This window comes from Tachypleus tridentatus, chromosome 8 (genome assembly GCF_004210375.1).
Source record: "Tachypleus tridentatus isolate NWPU-2018 chromosome 8, ASM421037v1, whole genome shotgun sequence".
Classification (NCBI taxonomy): domain Eukaryota; kingdom Metazoa; phylum Arthropoda; class Merostomata; order Xiphosura; family Limulidae; genus Tachypleus; species Tachypleus tridentatus.
The window spans coordinates 115085491-115106055 of NC_134832.1; the positions used below are offsets into that span (position 1 = coordinate 115085491).

Below are 20565 nucleotides of genomic sequence, written 5' to 3' on the forward strand. Positions count from 1 at the left end.
ATACTCCTCTCTGTACTTCAAGGGTGAATTTGTCAACAGACAAACAAGAAAATATGTCTGACAGAAAGGGGGAATCCAAGCTACAACGAGTGTCACAAGTCACGTCTTTTAAATTAAAATTAAGAGGGGAGAAGAAAGCAACAGATAAAACTGTTATAAACAATTTTCAACTGATGTTCTCTCTCCGTATTTCATTAAGAACTGTCGAGAGACACGATCCCACCAACTCTTATTCCAAAGAGTCACGAACCAAGTATTTTTTTCTCCAGGAGAAACGAACCCACCAAATACTGTTATTCGCGAGAAACACGAATCCACTAACTATTGCTATTCTCGAAAAGCATGAACCAACAAGTATTGTTATCCCTAAAAAAACACGAACCCTCCTAGTATTTATTAACCTAGATTTTTTCAAGGGTGTAGTGACAGACTGAAACAAGGCGGCGTACAATGCTCTTAAAAGGCATTGACACCCGTCTACGCTGTACGCCAAATCATTTGTACAGTTACTCAACCAAACAAAAAACGAAAGATTCGTATACTTCCGTTTCCATTTGTCTTTGTTTGGTTTCTATTATTGACGTGAATCACCAAGCTAAACCTCCGTTTTTATATTAAACAAATGAAAATTTATGTTCAAATAAAAAAGAGCTATTTTAACAATATAAACATTTCTGAAATATTCTACAACATAGATAACGCAAAAAATATTGTAACTAGCTTTTATTCAACATCTGGTCAAAGGTGTATAGTTTAATCAAAGCCTTAACCATATTTACATATTATTTACTAATACCTACTTTTGATGAATGTCTCCCGCCATTTGACACAAAAAAAACTGTAAAGAATTTTCTTCCACATAAGTACGAAGTACGTTAATTTCAAAACTATATTTTCATGTTTAAGTTAATATGAAAACTATACAGGAACTAGGACAGTGTTCTTACGCCTGTTCCCTATCGGATTATTTTCCTTTGATAGAAAAGAAAAAAACTCGCATACGTCTGCTCTTCTTTTTTTTCAAAGCATTCTTTATACTTGTGTATTAGCGTATTATAGATGTTCTTATTATTAGCGGCAAGTGTAATCGTACATTAAACTACAAAACAAGCGGTTGGTCATCTTAAATCACAAAGCAAACTCGACAAATTATTTTCATTATTCAGAATAACCAATGAAAGATATTCCTTCTCTTTCCACGTCTCCACGTAAATAACTTTCATGAACCAAGGTTTCGCTGTAGGTGGCGCTGTGTGATATCTACAAAAGTTTCTTTCAGTTGCAAATAAGGCGGTTTAATAAGAGTGCCGATTTCTGGCTCAGCCTGTACCCTCCCACTGCCACACCTACTTTCATATTTCAACAACCAAGTAGTCTCAAGCTGTGGACCGCTTGTTAACCATGTACGTAGGTCGTCGTTACGTCACCATGGGGTTGCTAGTAATTTACATATCACAGCTAACAATCGGAAGCCATCATGGCGCTCTGTAGCGATTTCAAATATATATATATATGCATATATAACTAAAGAAAACTACGATGAATCCAAATCACTTAATCTTATAGATAAAAAAAAGAAAAACCTTCATTTGCAATACAAATAATACACAACCCCAAAATTTACAAAAAATTAATATCTGTTAAAATGATAAGAGACTAAATTGTGACTGACTTTTCAGTACTTCCATGGAATTCTTTTTTCTCGAAGAATTCCTTTAGATTTAAACATTAAGTAAGTTTATATTAATATACAAAAGTGTTTCTCTAAATATGAACAACTTTAAAATATTATACTGTATATATCTTATTAATAATAGATTGACAAACCACTTTTTATACGCATAAGGTCGAATGTTATCGATGGTGGAACATACCTGAAGACAATTCAATAATGTCCTATCGAAACGTATAGCATGTTCAACCACCAATAAATTTATTCTTTATGTTTATGAATCATTGTTTGACAACTTATTATTATATTAGCATAATATGCTTCTTGAATCTGTGTCTTAGTATTTATGAAGTACAATAGTTGATGGGAAAGGTGTTCGCATGCTCCTTTGTCCAACACATCTATCTCAAGTCAACATTCAAACTTATAACAAGGTCAGTATCCTGACAAAGCAGTCACATTAAACACAGTTATAATTATCTTCTATTAGCTGAAGAGCAGTCTTATACTGCTGTTGTGAAAACATTTCTACATTTTACTCACTGTTGATAAAAGCATTTTGTAACATAATGTTTTGTAGGGCGCCACACTGCTTTAAAAACTTTGCTAAATGTCTTATGATAACGAGTGCGACGTCAGGATACTGTAGCTTATCAAGTATAACTACTATTCCTGGATAACCATCTTAAATATTCTGCCACTGTCCACACAGAAAATAACCCATTCTGTTTCATTCAGGCACTAAACTCTGACCAATCAGAACTGGCTCCGTCTTTACAGCCGTACACAAACAAACAATAACAACGTTTTGTATTTCCTCGTTGATTACGTCTTTTATCATCTGTCTCGGCTCATCTTCTTGCCTCTCGTTGGAAAACACTGATTGTCTTATATAATTTTCCTAAGTCTCGTATGTTTCTTGATATCTGACGATGTAATTTTGAAGAAAGAATAACATCAGTTTCATCTTTCATCCGATACAATTTCCTTCACTTATCGAAAAAGGGAAACAGTGTGTTATTTTGTTTCTTGGGAAACACAATACTGTTTATCTGTAAGAGGTATTTATGTAGTCATAGAAAATATACTTCTAGGCAATTTCATATTACAGTCTTAAAACAAGTTTGTCTCTTATCTAGACACCATTCAGTTTGTGGCAAATATATTAGGAGAAATTATACATGACAGAAGATAAAATTCATTTTAATGCCTGCATATAAACGACTCATATATTTCAATTGGTGATAGACCTTGATGACGAATTCTTAGATCAAAAGCACAGATATATTAAAGTTTCAACTAGTCTATTCATGCTAAGACCGTTAAGGTTTGTCCATCTTGCTATTTACGCAAATCGAATAACTATTAGCGTTTTGGTTTAGAACAATTTTAATCTGAATGGTGATAACTTTAAACGGTTAAAAGTGGCCCGGCACGGCCAGGTAGTTAAAGCATTCAACTCGTAATACGAGAGTCTCGGGTTTGAATCCCCCTCACACCAAACATGCTCTCCCTTTCAGCTATGTGGGGGAGAGGTAATGTCACGGTCAATACTACTATTCGTTGGTAAAAGAGTAGCCCAGGAGTTGGCGGGTGGGTGGTTATGAGTAGCTACATCCCCTCTAGTCCTACACTGCTAAATTAGGGACGGCTAGCGTAGATATCCCTCGTGTAGCTCTTCTAAAAAAAAAAACGGTTAAAAGTAGTTCAAGGTAAAATAAAGGTGATATATAACTGTATTTAATGTGACAATTCTCTCATGATAATGACCAGGTTATAATTTTAGTGTTATTTCTAAAGTCAGGCTACATTAGAGAAAGTTGGTTTCTTTGTTTTAAACATTTCACGCAACGCTACAAAAAAATATTTGTTATTAATAGCAGTTTTTAATTCTAAACTAACAAATTAGAGGAACAATAGCCAGTCAAAAGCAACCACAATTCCCTGCTATTCAGCCACAATGTTGTACTGTAGTATTTTTCAAAAACCGTTTGTTTATGCTTTTCTAAAATGGTTTTACTTTTTAGTTCTTCATGTTGTACGCAACTTATGCTATCATAAGTGACAATTTTTACACCTGCAAAACTCAAGGTTTAAGTACATAAGTTAAAAAAAAGTATATCACATCTACATACACCCACAATCTTTACATAAAAATATCCTGCTCTTCTGTACTAATTAGGAAGCTTGGCTCAAAATTTGAGAGTCGAAGGTCCGAAGATATTATAAACTTCCTTTAAGAGTATTAAGAGTAGAGCTAGTTGTTAGTTACTAGTGACTTCCCATATGTTGCTTTTCCCAGTTACACCATACCGTACTTCACTTACAGTAACCTCATTACCTCTGAATGCTGATGAAGATCTTTCAATGCGTCATAGAATTGACAGTCAATCCCGCTATTCGGTTCAGAGCAGACGTTTATGTGACGGTTGCCACTGACTGATTGTCTTCCCTCTGGTCAACATTATAAATTAGAAACGACTGTGCCTAAATTTTTGGGTTATTGACCCGGCTGTTTAACTTAGAGGGAGTGGACAAGAAACAAAAGTGGGACTTCCATAAAAATGTTGTTAATTTGTTATATCTTTTATTAGATAACAGAAAAGTGTGTAAAACTATGTATTTTTAGAACGCACTGGGCGAGATCAGTTCAGACATGATCTTAAAGCCTAATTTTAACTCTTGCTTTCATATATACCCGAACTTTCCATGATTTTAGTTACGTATTCTCATAAAATGTGTTGTCCACTTGCTATAGTTTCTTAAATATTCTTTTTCCAATTATCCTACAAAATGATCAAACAAGTTTCTCTGCAGTTATGGAGTCATTCAAATATATCTTTGAAATAAGATAATTAATGTTACGAAATGACCAAGTCAATCACCCGACATCAATCTGATTGAAAGTTCATGGGCTGAGTTAAACCGATTAATGAAAGAGCGCAAGTCAAATTTGGAAGATGAACTTTTTGAAACAGTCGAAAAAAAACGGCAATAAGTCATTCATGAATATCTTTAGAAACTCGTTACAAACACCCCACATCGATATGAAGCAGCACTGAAATCCAGGAAACTGCCGACTAAACATTAAGTTGTGAAACTGGTTTGTGTTATTTTGAGTTTCATTTTTATGTTCATTTACTGCAGAGAAAGTTGCTTGGTCATTATGTAGACTAATTGGAATTAGAAGTTGTAAGAAACTACAGCAGACGCACAACTCGTTTTATTTGAAAATGTACCAAAAATCAAGAGAAGTTCAGGTATTTACGAAATACGGTACTAAAATTAGGATATGAGATCATATTTGATTTGTTTGTTTGTTTGTTTTGAATTTCGCACAAAGCTACTTGTCCCTAATTTAGCAGTGTAAGACTAGAAGGAAGGCAGCTAGTCATCACCACCCACCGCCAACTCTTGGGCTACTTTTTACCAACGAATAGTCACATTATAACGCTCCCACAGCTGAAAGGGCGAGCATGTCTGGTGCGACCGGGATTCGAACCCGCGACCATCAGATTAACAAACTTGGCCATGCCGGGCCATAAGTGAACAGATCTCGTTAATTACGTTCTGGAAACCTATAGTTTTATATATTTTTCTGTTATCTAATAAAAAATATAATACATTAACAACATTTATGAAGGAGGCACGTTTTTGGTCGACCCCCTGTATCTGTCGTATAAAATACTGTTTAGGTGGAAATTTCCAAATATCATACATTTCTTCAAGTATCAAAGGCAAAGTCGGGAGTAAAAAAAAAGAAATAAAAACATAGCAAAGCAAGTCTAAACGACCTAATCTGTAACCCACTATTTTTGTTACTTGTTTTAGAGGAAAGCTACACAATAGGCAATCTTCGTTTTGTCCATCACAGTAAATCGAGCCCCAGATTTTTACATAGTAAGTCCAGACACTTACCGTTGACCATTGGAAGAATGCAATAGGCGAGAGGTAAAAAATAAAATAAAACGGTAGTGACTGAAACTACAAGCTATTCGTAAACGAATTTCGTTGCCTCTCGTTAACATATGTTAGCATACGTTTAGGGGTAAATAATGAGATGGTGTGTGGCCTCTGGCGTATCATTAACCGAGATATGAAAGGTTTTTTATTGCCATTACCTTGATTTAACCTCTGTCCTTACAAATAATGTTTTACTGAACACAGGATTATGTTATATGTACAATGTTAGCTCAATAGGTAATTACATTTACTTTACTATTAATGACCAAATAAACAGAGATAACTGTTTACTTGACATCACCGCCAAGTTAACATGTAATAAATCAAGGTTTAACATTTGTCGGCAAAACCTTATTTGGTCTGTTACCCATAGATTCGTTTGTATTTAACTGGATCGTCCAGTCCCTTTACCGAGTGTGAGTTTCGTGTGAAACCATTAGAAGTTTACTGGCGGCCATATTTTGGATCTCATAAATCTTCTGAGTGTTGTATCGTATTACTTGATCCGACTACACAGAAATACATTAAAATGTGGCAGAAATAATAAGATACGTTCACGTGCTGTCTCCAACTGTGAAAAACAGAGATCGTTAAAATGGGCTAAAAAAATAAATTTTTGCAAGGAGGTTGATTTAGTTAGATATAGAATCTATAATTACAATTTTTTGGTCTAGCTTAGACTTGCACTCGAGCAGACATCTCGACCACACGTACCATGACCACAAGGGTTGAACTGGGGTACATGAAAAATAAATAATCTTTATAACCAAATACAAATATAATTTGTAGGCCTAGCTTAGACTGTGATTCTAGTACACAACAGAACCATACGTACCATGAACACGAGAGTTGAATCTGGGTATATAAAACATTAAGTAATCTTTATAACCAAATAGATATATAATTTGTAAGCCTAGCCTAAACTGTGACAAGAACACAAAAGGAGGACTGATTTTGTTACAGAAATTCTAAATATTCTCTAAATATAGCAAAGATAAACCAGGAAGATAAATCTAACAAAACCTTCAAGTGATGTTTTCAGTCTTAGAATATCCCGGTCGCACCAAACATGCTCGTCCTCCCAGCCGTGGGGGCGTTATAATGTTATGGTCAATCTCACTATTCGTTGGTAAAAGAGTAGCCCAAGAGTTGGCGGTGGGTGGTGCTGACTAGCTGCCTTCCCTCTAGTCTTACACTGCTAAATTAGGGACGGCTAGCGCAGATAGCCCTCGAGTAGCTTTGCAAGAAATTCCAAAAAAACAAACAAAAACAAAACAGTCTTAGAAATGTCACCAAATTTTAAAGTCCAAACGAGAACCATGCACGACAGCAATAAGCCTTGATATTTTATTTTTTTTACCTTTGACATCTCCGTATAAAAGAGCCTAAAGTGAAAAGGCCTATTTGGAAAGTATGTTATAGCATTTGTTCATTGAGTCTCAACTTGCTTTCTTTATTGTAGCATTGATAATATAGACAGAATAACTAAATATATCTCATAGTACACACCAAGAAATGAATTCTTAAACATCTGTAATTGTGAATTTGTTATTCTATGTCTGCTTATTTATTAGTTTTAATTCATTCAACATATTCTCCATCGAAGTTTATCATTCTATTGTATAGATCTAGTTAATAAATAAAATTGCTCACTAAATATACAAAAAAAACAATATATAAATAAATCTCAAATTTCCCACCCTTTCATTTCGAAAATATATCTATTTTGTAAATATATTTTCCCATTCAACAAAGTTTTTGCGAATATATGCGGCGCAATCTTCACGTTTGCTGAGTCTTAAACAATCTAATTAAAAATACAAGTCGATGAGTTCAACGAAATAAAATAAAATGTTGACCATGTTATTTCGAGTGTCAAAGAAACATACTTAAATGCGCCTTAAAAATACCGAATTTGTAATTCTGTCGAACTTCTAAACTTGAATCGAATTTTTCCCCTTATAGTATTAAATGAACTTACTACGAAAGCCTAAAAGAAATGCGTTGTTTATGCCTCAAATGTGACGGTCAATCCCACTATTCGTTGGTAAAAGAGTAGCCCAAGAGTTGGCGGTGGGTGGTGATGACTAGCTGCCTTTCCTCTAGTCTTACACTGCTAAATTAGGGACGGCTAGCACAGATAGCCCTCGAGTAGCTTTGTGCGAAATTCCAAAAACAAAAACAATTTATGCCTCAACACTTCTTTGTTAATGCAGTTGAATAACTTAAAAGTTACAAAATACTTGTGTTAATAGAAGTATTTCGTACCAAATTATATATTTTGATTATTCTATAAAATCCGTATTTAGGTACCGTAAATAAATAATTTGATTTATATACTATATATATATATATATACGTATATGGTTATTTGTATGAGTACACACTTTATAGCAATTTTATAAATTATTTTATATATGACTATATACACGTATAAATACACACTTTATAACAATTTTATACATTATTTTATATATGACTATATACACGTATAAATACACACTTTATAACAATTTTATAAAAGGAAAACAAATGTTAGATTTAATAAATCTTAATAAAATAAGTTCTTTATCGTTGAAGTTCCAGTATGTTTGTTGTCAGGTTGGTTTTCATGGTATTGCATTAGTTCTGTAAATTCAATTATCTGTTATACATTAAAAACAATAAATTAATTACCTGGAATTCAAAAGTTTAATTATTTCATTAAAATTTCTCTTATGAATAACCAACCATACGCGATTAATAGCAAAAGTTACAACAAGGTAGTAAATTACGTGTACTCTGTAATACGGTAAACTCACGACATGTCTTCTGAAACTTTATACAATCTCTTTCAGGTAAATAATTAAGCCGTACGCTGTTTACGTTCATTGCATATATTTGAAAAATAAACAATGTTCATTCTGTATAGCAAATATAAATAATTAATTAAATCTTCAACAATGAAGTTGTGCACGTCATGCAGCTTTTCAGACGCCTTTGTGAAACACTCCAAGATTTAATACAAAACATTGAAAACAAGTTAAGGAAACGGGTGTTACAGCAATACCACAGTATATCCCAGTTAATTAGATTGTAGGAGATAAGGTTGCCAATGAAACAACTTGCTCTCCTTCTCTGTTGTTCTGTAAGTTTGCAAAATTTTGTGGCAAGTCTTTTGTGAAGATTTAACCATGTGTTGTAATTCTACTAAGTTGAATGAAACTATATATTACGTTTCTTTACGTTTAAATAAACAGTTTCGACAAGATTAACGGTATAACTAATCGTGCTGTTTTAACCATTTTCTACGACAACATTTTTGCTTTGAACTATTGTCACTTTCCATTTGTTCACATGAAAATCATGTGTGTTACCGATAATTACATACACTGTATAGTACTTGGCGTTTCAAAGGCTCTCAAATAACACTTCAATATTGGTTACTTGTTTGCAGTTACTGACACGATTAATATCACGTGAAGTTAGGTGGAACTTAATACACTGTAAGGTACAGAAAGAAACATGGAATGGATTGCTCTCCAGCTGCTTTGAATCAACGAAAGAATCGAATTTTTCTTAAATTTCTAACAAAACAAATGATTGCTTTCAAAAATAGTTTTTCATATTTGTTTTTTCTAAATTTCATTTTCATTTTAAACTAACAATATACGAAATGATAACTTTTCTTCCAGTAAAACTTTAAACAGGTTTTTAAGACATGATAAAAGTGTGACTTTCAGAAGTTATTCAGAATAAAAGTACTTCAGAATGATTGTATTTCCAAACAAATGGACAGCTGTGAGTCAAAGCTAAAAGTACCCCTTAATAAGTATAAGCATACTATTTTGAAATTTCTGGTAACTTTTAACCATGTAAAAAAAAATATGTATTATTTTCAGTTCAGGTCTACCATATACAAACATAAATACAACTGAAAAGAGACAGTACTTTTCAGGGCAAAGCCCAGTGTCAACCTCATACTCGTAGAAGTCTAAAGATACCCTAGGTAACAAGCGCCATCTGGCCATGTAGAATGTCAGCTTATGAGGTACTTTATTCTTTTGTCCACAGGCGTCATCTTCCTGAAGAAGGGGCGATTGAATACTGCTTAACCCTTCCCATCACCAATTGTTAGTTGCAGAATAAAAGACAATACTTGTAATACTCTCCATATCACAATTCGTGCTGTGACAACCTAGACTGAAGCTACAACTTTCCCAGCGCACCTGGGTTTTTCTTATTTGTCAAACTGACATCTTGGGGTTAGTTGATAAAATACACAGCAGGAAGAATCTACACGGTAAAAAGCCCATTTTTGAAAGTGACCCGTCGTTTAACTGCCCACATGTCCTCCTTTCTCTCAGTGTTACTAGTAATACTTATGCATGACACAAGTCCTTATCAAAAGCCCTACTGATTCACGGTTTAGATCATAGAATACTATCTAAATACCAAATATAATCAACACGATACGTTGTCAGCTGTCCAATAAATACGACGAGGCTCACTTGCTTATAGTATTTTCGTGTCAAATTATCGCAACGCTGTCAGTTTTTCGTGACTATAAGAAACTTTGTTACCACAACCACCCTTGCTTTAAGTAAACTAACCTCGATTTACGTTAATTGGCTCATAATCGTGTATCGTGGTGTTAAGCAAATAGATGAAGAACATAAAACATTCCTACAGTTTGTAAAAATTTAATTTTTATTCCCTGATATGAATCTTCTTTACTGAAAACATAAAATAAATAAATAAATAAAACATAACAAATAAATATCGTAAAGTGGGTCACAAATTAGAGGGTCCGGCATGGCCAAGCGTATTAAGGCGTGCGACACGTAATCTGAGGGTCGCGGGTTCGGATCCCCTTCGCGCCAAACATGCTTGCCCTTTCAGCCGTGGGGGCGTTATAATAGTTAGAGTAGTCCAAGAGTTGGCGGTGGTGGGTGGTGACTAGCTGCCTTCCCTCTAGTCTTACACTACTAAATTAGGGACGACTAGCGGAGATAGCCCTCGAGTAACTTTGCGCAAAATTCAAAACAAACAAACAAACACAAATTAGAGAAGCTCAACTTGTTATTAAATATTTAAACGAGCTACAGTTTTAAGCATTATTTTATCTTTCAAGAAGAAAAACAACACGCACATACTGAAACATTTGTATAATTGCAGATATACACATTGTAAATGTACACATACGAAAACAAAAACTCTTGAATAACGATTAAAACAGAAAGGTTAGTCTTCCTCCTTTCCCTTATTTTATACTACACAAAGTTAGTTTTGTTAGCCTATCTATTAATTTAACACATATTAATGCGACCTTGTTTAAAAATATCACTTAGCTCCACCCACACCTGTGTGTCTTTTCTCAAATCCTCTAGCCCCATCCTTCCACATGTTCTTAACCAAACTTTCTAGCCCCATCCTTCCACATATCCTTGACCAAACCCTCTAGCCCTATCCTTCCACATGCATACACTCACATTTTCAGAATGTAGTGAAGGTATATATCGCTACAAAAATATCTCATCAAAAGTTTTCAACACAATCATTTAACGATTTATTGTCGTTCTTAATAAAATTTATGATAATGTAAGTAAAGTTCCCTTTTTTCAGATATTTATTTAAAACAATTTATAAACTCTACAACTTCCTAGATGTAAACCATAAAATAATACACTTAATATTCAATTTTAAATCAACATAAATAGAAAAGACACATGTACGTAGAGAGAAAGGTAAAATATAAACAAAACAAGAACAAAACTTAAATCAAAATAAGGAGAATCGTTTGGTTTGGTTTGAATTTTGCGTAAAGCTACACGAGGGCTATCTACGCTAGCCGTCCCTAATTTAGCAGTGTAAGACTAAATGGAAGGCAGCTAGTCATCACCACCCACCGCCAACTCTTGGGCTACTCTTTTACCAACGAATAGTGGGATTGACTGTCACATTATAACGCCCCCACGGCTGAAAGGGCAAGCATGTTTGGTGTGACGGATATACGAACCAAAGACCCTCAGATTACGAGTTGAGTACCTTAACCACCTGACTATGCCAGGCCCATAAGGAGAAAAGACGCACAGGTGTATAGACAGATAACATACAAACAAATTGAGATATAATTACTTAGATATGTAGTTGTCTTAAATACCTTGCACCATATATAATGTAAAACTGAGATAGAGAGAGAGACAGAAAGACAAAAATATAAATGCTGGGAAAAATGTTTTTCTCATATTCTGTTTCAAGTTATGAGGAGAGATAAAGTTAAAAAGAAAGAATGAGTACAATATAAGATAGAAAAAAGAACGGTTTAAAATCATTAAACTGTGTTTGATCATAAGAGATAGAGAGAAATAGTAAAGTGTTTATATTACAATGCGAGTGAAAGAGAAATGGATAGATGATAGCCAGTTATACAGAGAGACACCCGACACATCAAGAAGATTTTTCATTCTACTAAGTACTGCAGTATTCCCAGGATTTAGCTACTTTGAACAATATGCCTTTGCTGATCGATTTCCTGAAGTTCTTTTAACATTTATGATTCCTCCACTAATGGATCTTTTCGACTTATTCAGTTGAGAAACCAATGAAAGCTGAAAGTAATCGTCGGTGCTCTTAATCTACGTAGACCATTAACTGTACCCACAATATATATATATATAATATCGGTCTCCTTGGAGAAATACATGCTGCAGTTGATTACGACTTATAACGTTAATTCCAGTTCTGACATTAAAGCAACACCATCAAAACACTTGACAAGAACTATTACATGGAGTGAACAAAGAAAATCTCTGAACAACGCAAGAACTGACGTCTAGCCGATGTATTTCTGGCAGTGCGACTGTTATTTGTAGAGACTTAGGGAAACATCTCGCTATCATTGCATGATGTAAACTGTACTAATAGATGTCGATTGGATTCTGCCATCAATCCTCCGTCCTTTTTCATTTATTTGAATGTCCTCCTGTTTTACTTATTCACATCAAATTTATTAAGCTCTATGATTCAACACAAGAAAATTTTAAGTAATTTTCCGATATCGTTAAAAATGGCTTAGTGACGAACTGCATCAAATAAGTAGCAGTTTCGAAGCTGCATATTCTTGTGTTTGTAGGTATATTAATATGACAGTGAATATCAATACAAAACCATCTGAAAAAGATAACATAAGCAAAGTATTTCGATGGTATTTTCATTTAATCATGGGTACTCTTTTTAGTACCAATATATAGTTGAGAGTCTTTGATTTAGGAACTATTTATCAGCAAAAATAATCTAAGATGTCTATTATTTACAACATTATTTTTTAAAGAAATAATAGAAGATTTACTTACTTTTGATACAAGTACCATAACATCGCATCAAAGATAAAATTGTTTGTGTTATGATAGGTACAGCAAAATGCTCATAAGATAACACAACGTCCAACACCAAAACACTCAAGTCAATAAGTCCAGGAGATGTCTGTTAATACTTTATCATAGTCAATTCCCTATTGCAATAGGAATATTTTGTGGCAGAAGCAATTATTATATGCATTTAAATGTGTATCTATTTTTATCTATCTACCCAACTTTCTAATTATCGATCTATATTATCTATTTTTCTGTGTTTAGGGCCTGAACATGGTTTGCGTATCAAACTGGAAATTCGGAGGCCTTTGGTTCGAAACGTGGTGCTACAAGTACTGCCATTTTATCAATGAGTGTGTTATAAGAGTGCTGCCGACTGGTTGCCCTTCCTTCTGGACTACAGTTCCAAATTAAGGGCAGAGCTATGTCTCAGTCACAGGAGTCTTTGATGTCAAAAGTTAGCCCATTGCGTGCACTACATATCGTTGAGGTAAACAAACACATGCATGCGCGTGTGTTTTAACAACTTATAAGCACCGGTAATATTACATTATTCAATTCCTAAACTAACCGTCCCGAGGTTTAAAGTATAATTGTTTTCAACTTTTTGTTGTTTTTAATGCGCATCATAAAAATTAAATAATTATTAAATATTTTTCACACAACACAGAGAAGGAATTATTCGTAACTTGATAGTACACAATGTACAGTTTCTGTCAGTCCCTAATATAACTAGTTGTTGATGTTATTAAGTGTTATTACGTATACCATATCTGACCGATTATTCGTACATTGCTTAAAATTCCACGATACACTGCTATAAATGATTACAGTACAATCAAAATTTATAATATTAGAGTTATCACAATGCAAATACCATCGTCATAAAATCGTGTTAATTATCATTTCGGTTAGTGTTTATGCAAATTAGACATCTCAAGAACATCTAGTTAACCGAAACGCAAATTCTTGGTTATTCAGTTTATACGTGTAAATAAGCAGGTAGATGTGATTTTCATTTTTATACCATATGCCATTCTACACTACATGGTCAAAAGTATGTGGACACCCGATCATCATACTCATATGTGCTTGTTGAACATTTCATTTCAAAACCATGTGCATTAATATGGAGTTGGTCCCCTCCATTTGCTGCTATAAGAGCTTCCACTCTTCTGGAAAGGCTTTTCACTAGATTTTGGAACATAGCTGCGGGGATTCGCTCCAATTCAGCCACAAGAGCATTAGTGAGATTGGGCACTGATGTCGGGCGAGAAGGCCTCGATCGCAGTCGGCGTTCCAATTCATCCCAAAGGTGCTCGGTGGGTGAGGGCTCTATGCAGGCCAGTCAACCACACCAGTCTCAGTAAGCAATGTCTTTATAGACCTCGTTTTGTGCACGGGGGTATTGTCATGCTGAAATAAAAAAGGTCCTTCCCCAAACTGTTGCCACAAAGTTGGAAGCACACACTTCTGTAGAAAGTTACTGTATGCTGTAGCATTGATAATTCCCTTCACTGGAACTAAAGAGCCCAGCCCAAACCATGAAAAACAGCCCCAAACCATTATTCCTCCTCCACAAAACGTTACAGTTCGCACTATGCAGTCGGGTAGGCGGCGTTCTCCTGGCATCCGCCATACCCAGATTCGTCCATCAGACTACCAGCTATTGAAGCATGACTCATCACTCCAGATAACGCGTTTCCTCTGCTCCAAAATCCAATGGTGGTGTGCTTTTTACCACTCCAGCCGAAGCTTGGCATGGCACATGGTGATTTTAGGCTTGTTTCCGCCATGGAAACCCATTTCATCAGACTCCCAACGAACAGTTCTTGTGTTGACGTTACTTCCAGGGGCAGTTTGGAACTCGGTAGTGAGTTTTGCAACTGTGGACAGACGATTTTTACGCGCTTCAGCACTCGGCGGTTTGGTTCTGTGAGTTTGTGTGGCCTACCGCTTCGTGGCTGAGCTGTTATTGCTCCTAGACGTTTCCACTTCACAATAACAGCACTTACAGTTGACCGGGGCAGCTCTAGCAGGGCAGAAAGTTGACGAACTGACTTGTTGGAAAGGTGGCATCCTATGACAGTGCCATGTTGAAAGTCACTGATCTCTTCAGTATGACCCATTCTACTGCCAACTTTTGTCTATGGAGATTGCATGCTTGGTTTTATGCACCTGTTAGCAATGAGTGTAGCTGAAATAGCCAATATTCTCCACACTCTTATTAAAATAAATGTTTTCAGGAAGGAAAATTAATTTTTTTCCAAGAGTATCTCATATATATTCTATGAAAAGAAAGTTTGATTAGCGTAAGCATTAGCCTGGTGTGAGGTACGTACATATATATGGTAGCAGCAAAAAATATTCATAGAATGTGGTACCTATAATGTGTGGTGTTAATTATACCGTTGTGCAAGATTCATAGGTCTGTATGTTCACCAAGCTTATTCCCGCTGGCACCATCTCTCCACCACAGCCTTATGTGGTTCCCATAAGAATATGAAGCGGATCTGGTTCCAGTTTTTCTCCATGTGTTTATATATATATATATCTTTCTCGCGCTGGGTGAAGCGCGACTTATTCTTAAAAGAAGTTGTTAGTCTACTGGACGTGCTTTTCACACTATTGCAGGCGAGCTATTTTGTACCTTGCTGTAAACATAATGCATCTTACTGGGCATTCGGCGTATACGTCATCCTTGAGAAACCTACTGCCAACCAACTGTGCAATGCAACATCTATTTGCGGCTGCGAACAAATGATATAATCTCAGAAGCTGTACTCTGCAAGTGTAACGGTATACAAGTGACAGAAATCAGTAATTTCCTTGTGTCGTGAATGGATGTTTGCTTTTTCAAAATGGCAAAACATATGTATCGTTATTTTGGGAAGCTCCAAATTCTGCTAACAACTCTTTGAGATATTGGAAGCAAATTTATATCGGCTAGTTCTCTTTATCCAATGGTTTCTACGCCCATAAAAAAATCAAATATCGTCTTTTTTTAGGTCTAGCCATGGTTTATGAGTAAACTGGAATACTTTGAATACAATAATTCAGTTCATAATGGTTTGATTTGATTGTCTTTAAGCGCAAAGCTACACATTGAGCTACCTGTGTTCTGCCCACCATGAGTATGAAACTCGATTTTTAACGTCGTTAGTTATCATATTTACCGCCGAGCAACTAGGGGCGACTTCAAAATAACGATTTTAAGTCTCATAATATTCGCAAAAAGGTCTGTTTTGAACTAGAGGGAAAGCAGCTGGACAACAGTACCCTCTGCTATATCTTGGTCTACCGAATAACGAGATTTAACTGTTGTTCTTATAACGCACCAACAGTCCCAAAGTACAGAAATAATTTTTGCTGCAACAAGTTGACAAGTATGAACTGCCAGATTCATAGTCTGAGCACAATAGTCTCGAGGTCACGCCTGGTCCTCAAAGTAACGAATGCGACAAAACCGTGTGAGACTGGTGCAGTGTGCAATACTGACTAAGAAACCTCTGATTTTCATAAACAACATCTTATATCAGTGGTTTCTGCCATCTCATTAACCACCATAATGTTAAAATGACTGATTACCCTTAATTTTTTTAGCATTTTAAATCAAAATAACAAGTCAAAACTTTATAGGTAGTAGTAGGAACTTACATACATCTCAACCCATTTCTTCCGCTCTCACTCCTTCAAAATTTTCTCTGTACATTCTCGTAGTCAGCAGTCAATTTCTTTAAAAGTATAGTTGAGTGAGCACACCTATGACAATCCCAAACTGAAGTAGTTTATACGTGCATGTGTGTGCGCGCGCGCAAGTTATGTGCATGTGTGCGCACAAAGATAAAAACCATCCTTAATATGTTACTAAGCTTTCGTAGTTATTGAGAATGTACCGTATGCAAATTGTTTTTCATCATGTACCGTGGCTATACGAGTTGAATTACCTTCTTTCCAGGACGTGTATCCACGCAGTTAGAAAAACGAGGCCGAAGATTATTTATTAACTATTGTTTCTGAATTTCGCGAAAAGCTACACGAGGGCTATCTGCGCTATCCGTCCCTAATTTAGCAGTGTAAGACTAGAGGGAAGGCAGCTAATCATGACCATCCACCGCCAACTCTTGTGTTACTTTTTTACCAACGAATAGTGGGATTGAACGTAACATTATAACGTCCTCATGGCTGAAAGAGCGATCATGTTTGGTGATTCGAACCCGCAACCCTCAGATTACGAGTCGAACGCCTTAACTCACCTGACCAATTTACTAACTAATTAATTGTTGATTCGTTCAGTGATGTTCGACATCTTATCGTTTCAAGATATCCAAGTAACCGATCGTGTGTAAGCTGGGAATTCTACTTTGCCCTCTTCCCAGCACTTTTGAGTACAAAAAGAAAACGAAGAAAGTTTTCTTTGAGAATACAAAGACGGTTTGTGTAACTGTGTAGTCATTTCGGTTAGTATAAAACATTGAAATGCACAGTCTATATGATACGGGAGTGTAGGAATGCCTTCAAAACTTCATCTGTACTCTTTCCTGTTTACAATAACCGTAATATAAACAAATAAATTATATATACAATCAAGTATTACACATATATTTGTACAACTCACTCACGTCCTCTTGTGGGATAGTGGTAAATATACATACCACACTAACACCAAGGGTTCTAATAGGTATGCTACGGTTTCAGCAAATAACTCATTGCGTTTTTCGCTCTAATTTTATCATATTGTTTAATCATTTTTTTCACTAATTTGTCCTTGAAATAACTGAATAATATTAATATTAATTGATAATATTAAAATATGCATTTTTCCTCAATGCAAAATGATGTAACAATTATACGTTTTTGTTGATGAGAACTATTTCAAATTTGACTAAATGGTAGTGTATCAAACTCAAATTTTGTAGAGTCGCTCAGAATTTCAAAAGTTCTCATATTAAGAAATCAGTACCTTTTGAATCACACATTTAGGGAAATTACGTAGTGTAACGGATTTACCGTTATAAGTTAATTTTAATACCAATGCTTATTTCAGTATAGTTTGTTTTTGCGTGTGACTTATATTGTTAACTGTGTATTGCGCAAATCTCGCTTATTCTCTAAATTTGTAGAAGATTCTTGAGAGTAGCAATCAACAATATTAGTTTCACGAGAACGCTAGTTCGTTTTCGAACATTGTTAAAACTTCGAGAAATTCGCGTTATTTGTATAAAAGCAGTTAGACAAAACACAGTAATAGAAGATTATTATTAGTCAGTTATAGTAAGTGTGCTATAGGCCTCGGAAGCTGTAGTTGCGATTAACGTCTATTAATCGGAAAACAGAATTTGGCCAGGAAAGTTTATAGATTTAGAACGTTACAAACCATTCAACTTCAGTAAATTACTTTGGACGTTATTATATTTCTACGATGGAATTACATCTCATTCTCCATAAGAAGTGAGCTTGTACCCGGTGTGAGGCTAGCCAAGAAACGACATCGTTAGCTCAGGCGAGGTGTAACAAAATCAACTCAGAATTAATATGGGCCCGGATAGTTGATTAAAATATTCAGTTCTAGACTAGATATAAGAATCAGTATTGTCTGTAGGTTTGTAAAAATTTTATATATAAGCCATCATTCGTAATTTCATAATAACAATTAATAATAACCGTTATTATAAATTGTATTGTTGTTTTTTGCTGTTGTTTGTATATTAAAATATATTTGTTTTCAGAAAAAAATTATGTGTATCGTTTTGTTGGGAAGTATCATGAATTTCATACATATTAACATTCAATTAACTTTTAACTTAAAATTTCATATTACTTGAAATAGTAACACGTAACGTACGTAAAAAAATAAATCGGAGACTTATAAATTATCATACTTAACTGTAGTTTGAAATATTTTTCACCTATGAGCAAATTAACTTTATAAACAGAAAACCTCTGTTCTGGTTTTTGCGTTATCAGCTATTTTATTTCATGAGTAAATTTTAAAAAAATCGAGAAAAAAACATTCTAAAGAATTTTCTCTCATCACTCGTCTCGCACCCATTAGCAAAAGAAATTTATCTCTGTTGGTAGTTTCATTCTACACTAAAGGGATATAAATAGCTAAAACAATATAAATAAAAAGGCAACATAGTTCGTTGATGTGTCAACTAATGAAGATGCAGTCTTACCACAATCTATAAGTTATACACATTTGTTTGTGTGTGTCTGCGTGCAAACACAGATATCAGAACAGGATTGGGCCCAGCATGGCCAGGTGGTTAAGGCGCTCGACTCGTAATCCGAGGGCCGCGGGTTCGAATCCTAGTCACACCAAAAATGCTCGTCCTTTCAGCTGTAGGAGCGTTATAATGTTACAATCAATCGTTGGTAAAAGAGTTGGCGGTGGGTGGTGATGACTAGGTGCCTTCCCTCTAGTTCTACACTGCTAAATTTGCTTTTCGCAAATTCCAGATAAACCAAACAAACCAGAACAGGGTAGCAGCTCCACTATACTCACTTCGCCTAAGTCCCCCGCTGCTACAGCGATAAGTCTATTGATTTACAACTCTAAAATCAGGGGCTCGGTGAACTCAGCAGATAGCTCGATATGGCTTTGCAATAAGAAAACACACGCACACACACACACACCCCTTCCCATAAATATTGATGGTTTTATTAATTCCACAATTTGAGTTGAGTTTTGTTCTAAAATAACAACTCATTAAGCTATGAACTGAAAGGAATTCTAATATTGTCTGATAGCTGAAAATAAAATGTCGAAACGTATATATATGTAAAAAGGGCTAGTTTGGATTGAGAAAAATTTTATGTAAAGGAGCGAACAACGTTTCGACCTTCTTCGGTCATCGTCAGGTTCACAAAGAAAAAAAGAGGTAACTGACCACATGTTTGAAGGGGTTGTGTAATGTGGTCAGCTATTGATCAGTTACTTCTTTCTTTCTTTGTGAACCTAACGATGACCGAAGAAGGTCGAAACGTTGTTCGCTCCTCTACATAAAAATTTTCTCAACCTAAACCAGTTGCTTTTACTCATATATTTCTCTACATGTGGGTTTTCTCGTCATCACTGATTAAAATGTCGAAACGATAAAATAAAGATATTCAAAATAATAGGTCACATACGTCGCTCAATAAATTGTTCATTGTCACGTACGTCTCTCATTAAATTGTTTATTGTCACGTACGTAGGTTATTCAATTGTTCATTGTCATGTACGTCGCTCATTAAATTGTTCATTGTCACGGACGTCGCTAATTAAATTGTTCATTGTCATATACGTCTCTCATTAAATTGTTTATTGTCACGTACATCTCTCATTAAATTGTTTATTGTCACATGCGTAGGTCATTCAATTGTTCATTGTCATGTACGTCGCTCATTAAATTGTTCGTTGTCACGTACGTCGCTCATTAAATTGTTTATTGTCACGTGCGTAGGTCATTCAATTGTTCATTGTCATGTACGTCGCTCATTAAATTGTTCGTTGTCAGGTACGTCGCTCATTAAATTGTTTATTTTCGCTTTAATGGAAATCTTTATCACCAGATTTCCATTGTCTCCTGGTCC

General features: G+C 35.1%; 1 protein-coding gene across 3 annotated transcripts in view; it reads right to left on the minus strand.

Moving 5' to 3' along the window:
• Positions 1-20565, minus strand: part of LOC143223251 (inactive tyrosine-protein kinase transmembrane receptor ROR1-like) — a 162370-nt gene that overhangs the window by 133693 nt on the left and 8112 nt on the right. The window contains exon 1 of one of the 3 annotated variants that reach the window (XM_076450954.1): positions 801-1233. The exons of the other annotated variants lie outside the window; for them this stretch is intronic. Coding sequence (XP_076307069.1) covers positions 801-861 — 61 coding nt within the window. The 5' untranslated portion in view covers positions 862-1233. Of the gene's footprint in view, positions 1-800; positions 1234-20565 lie in introns of those variants that run through there. 3 annotated transcript variants of the gene reach the window in all.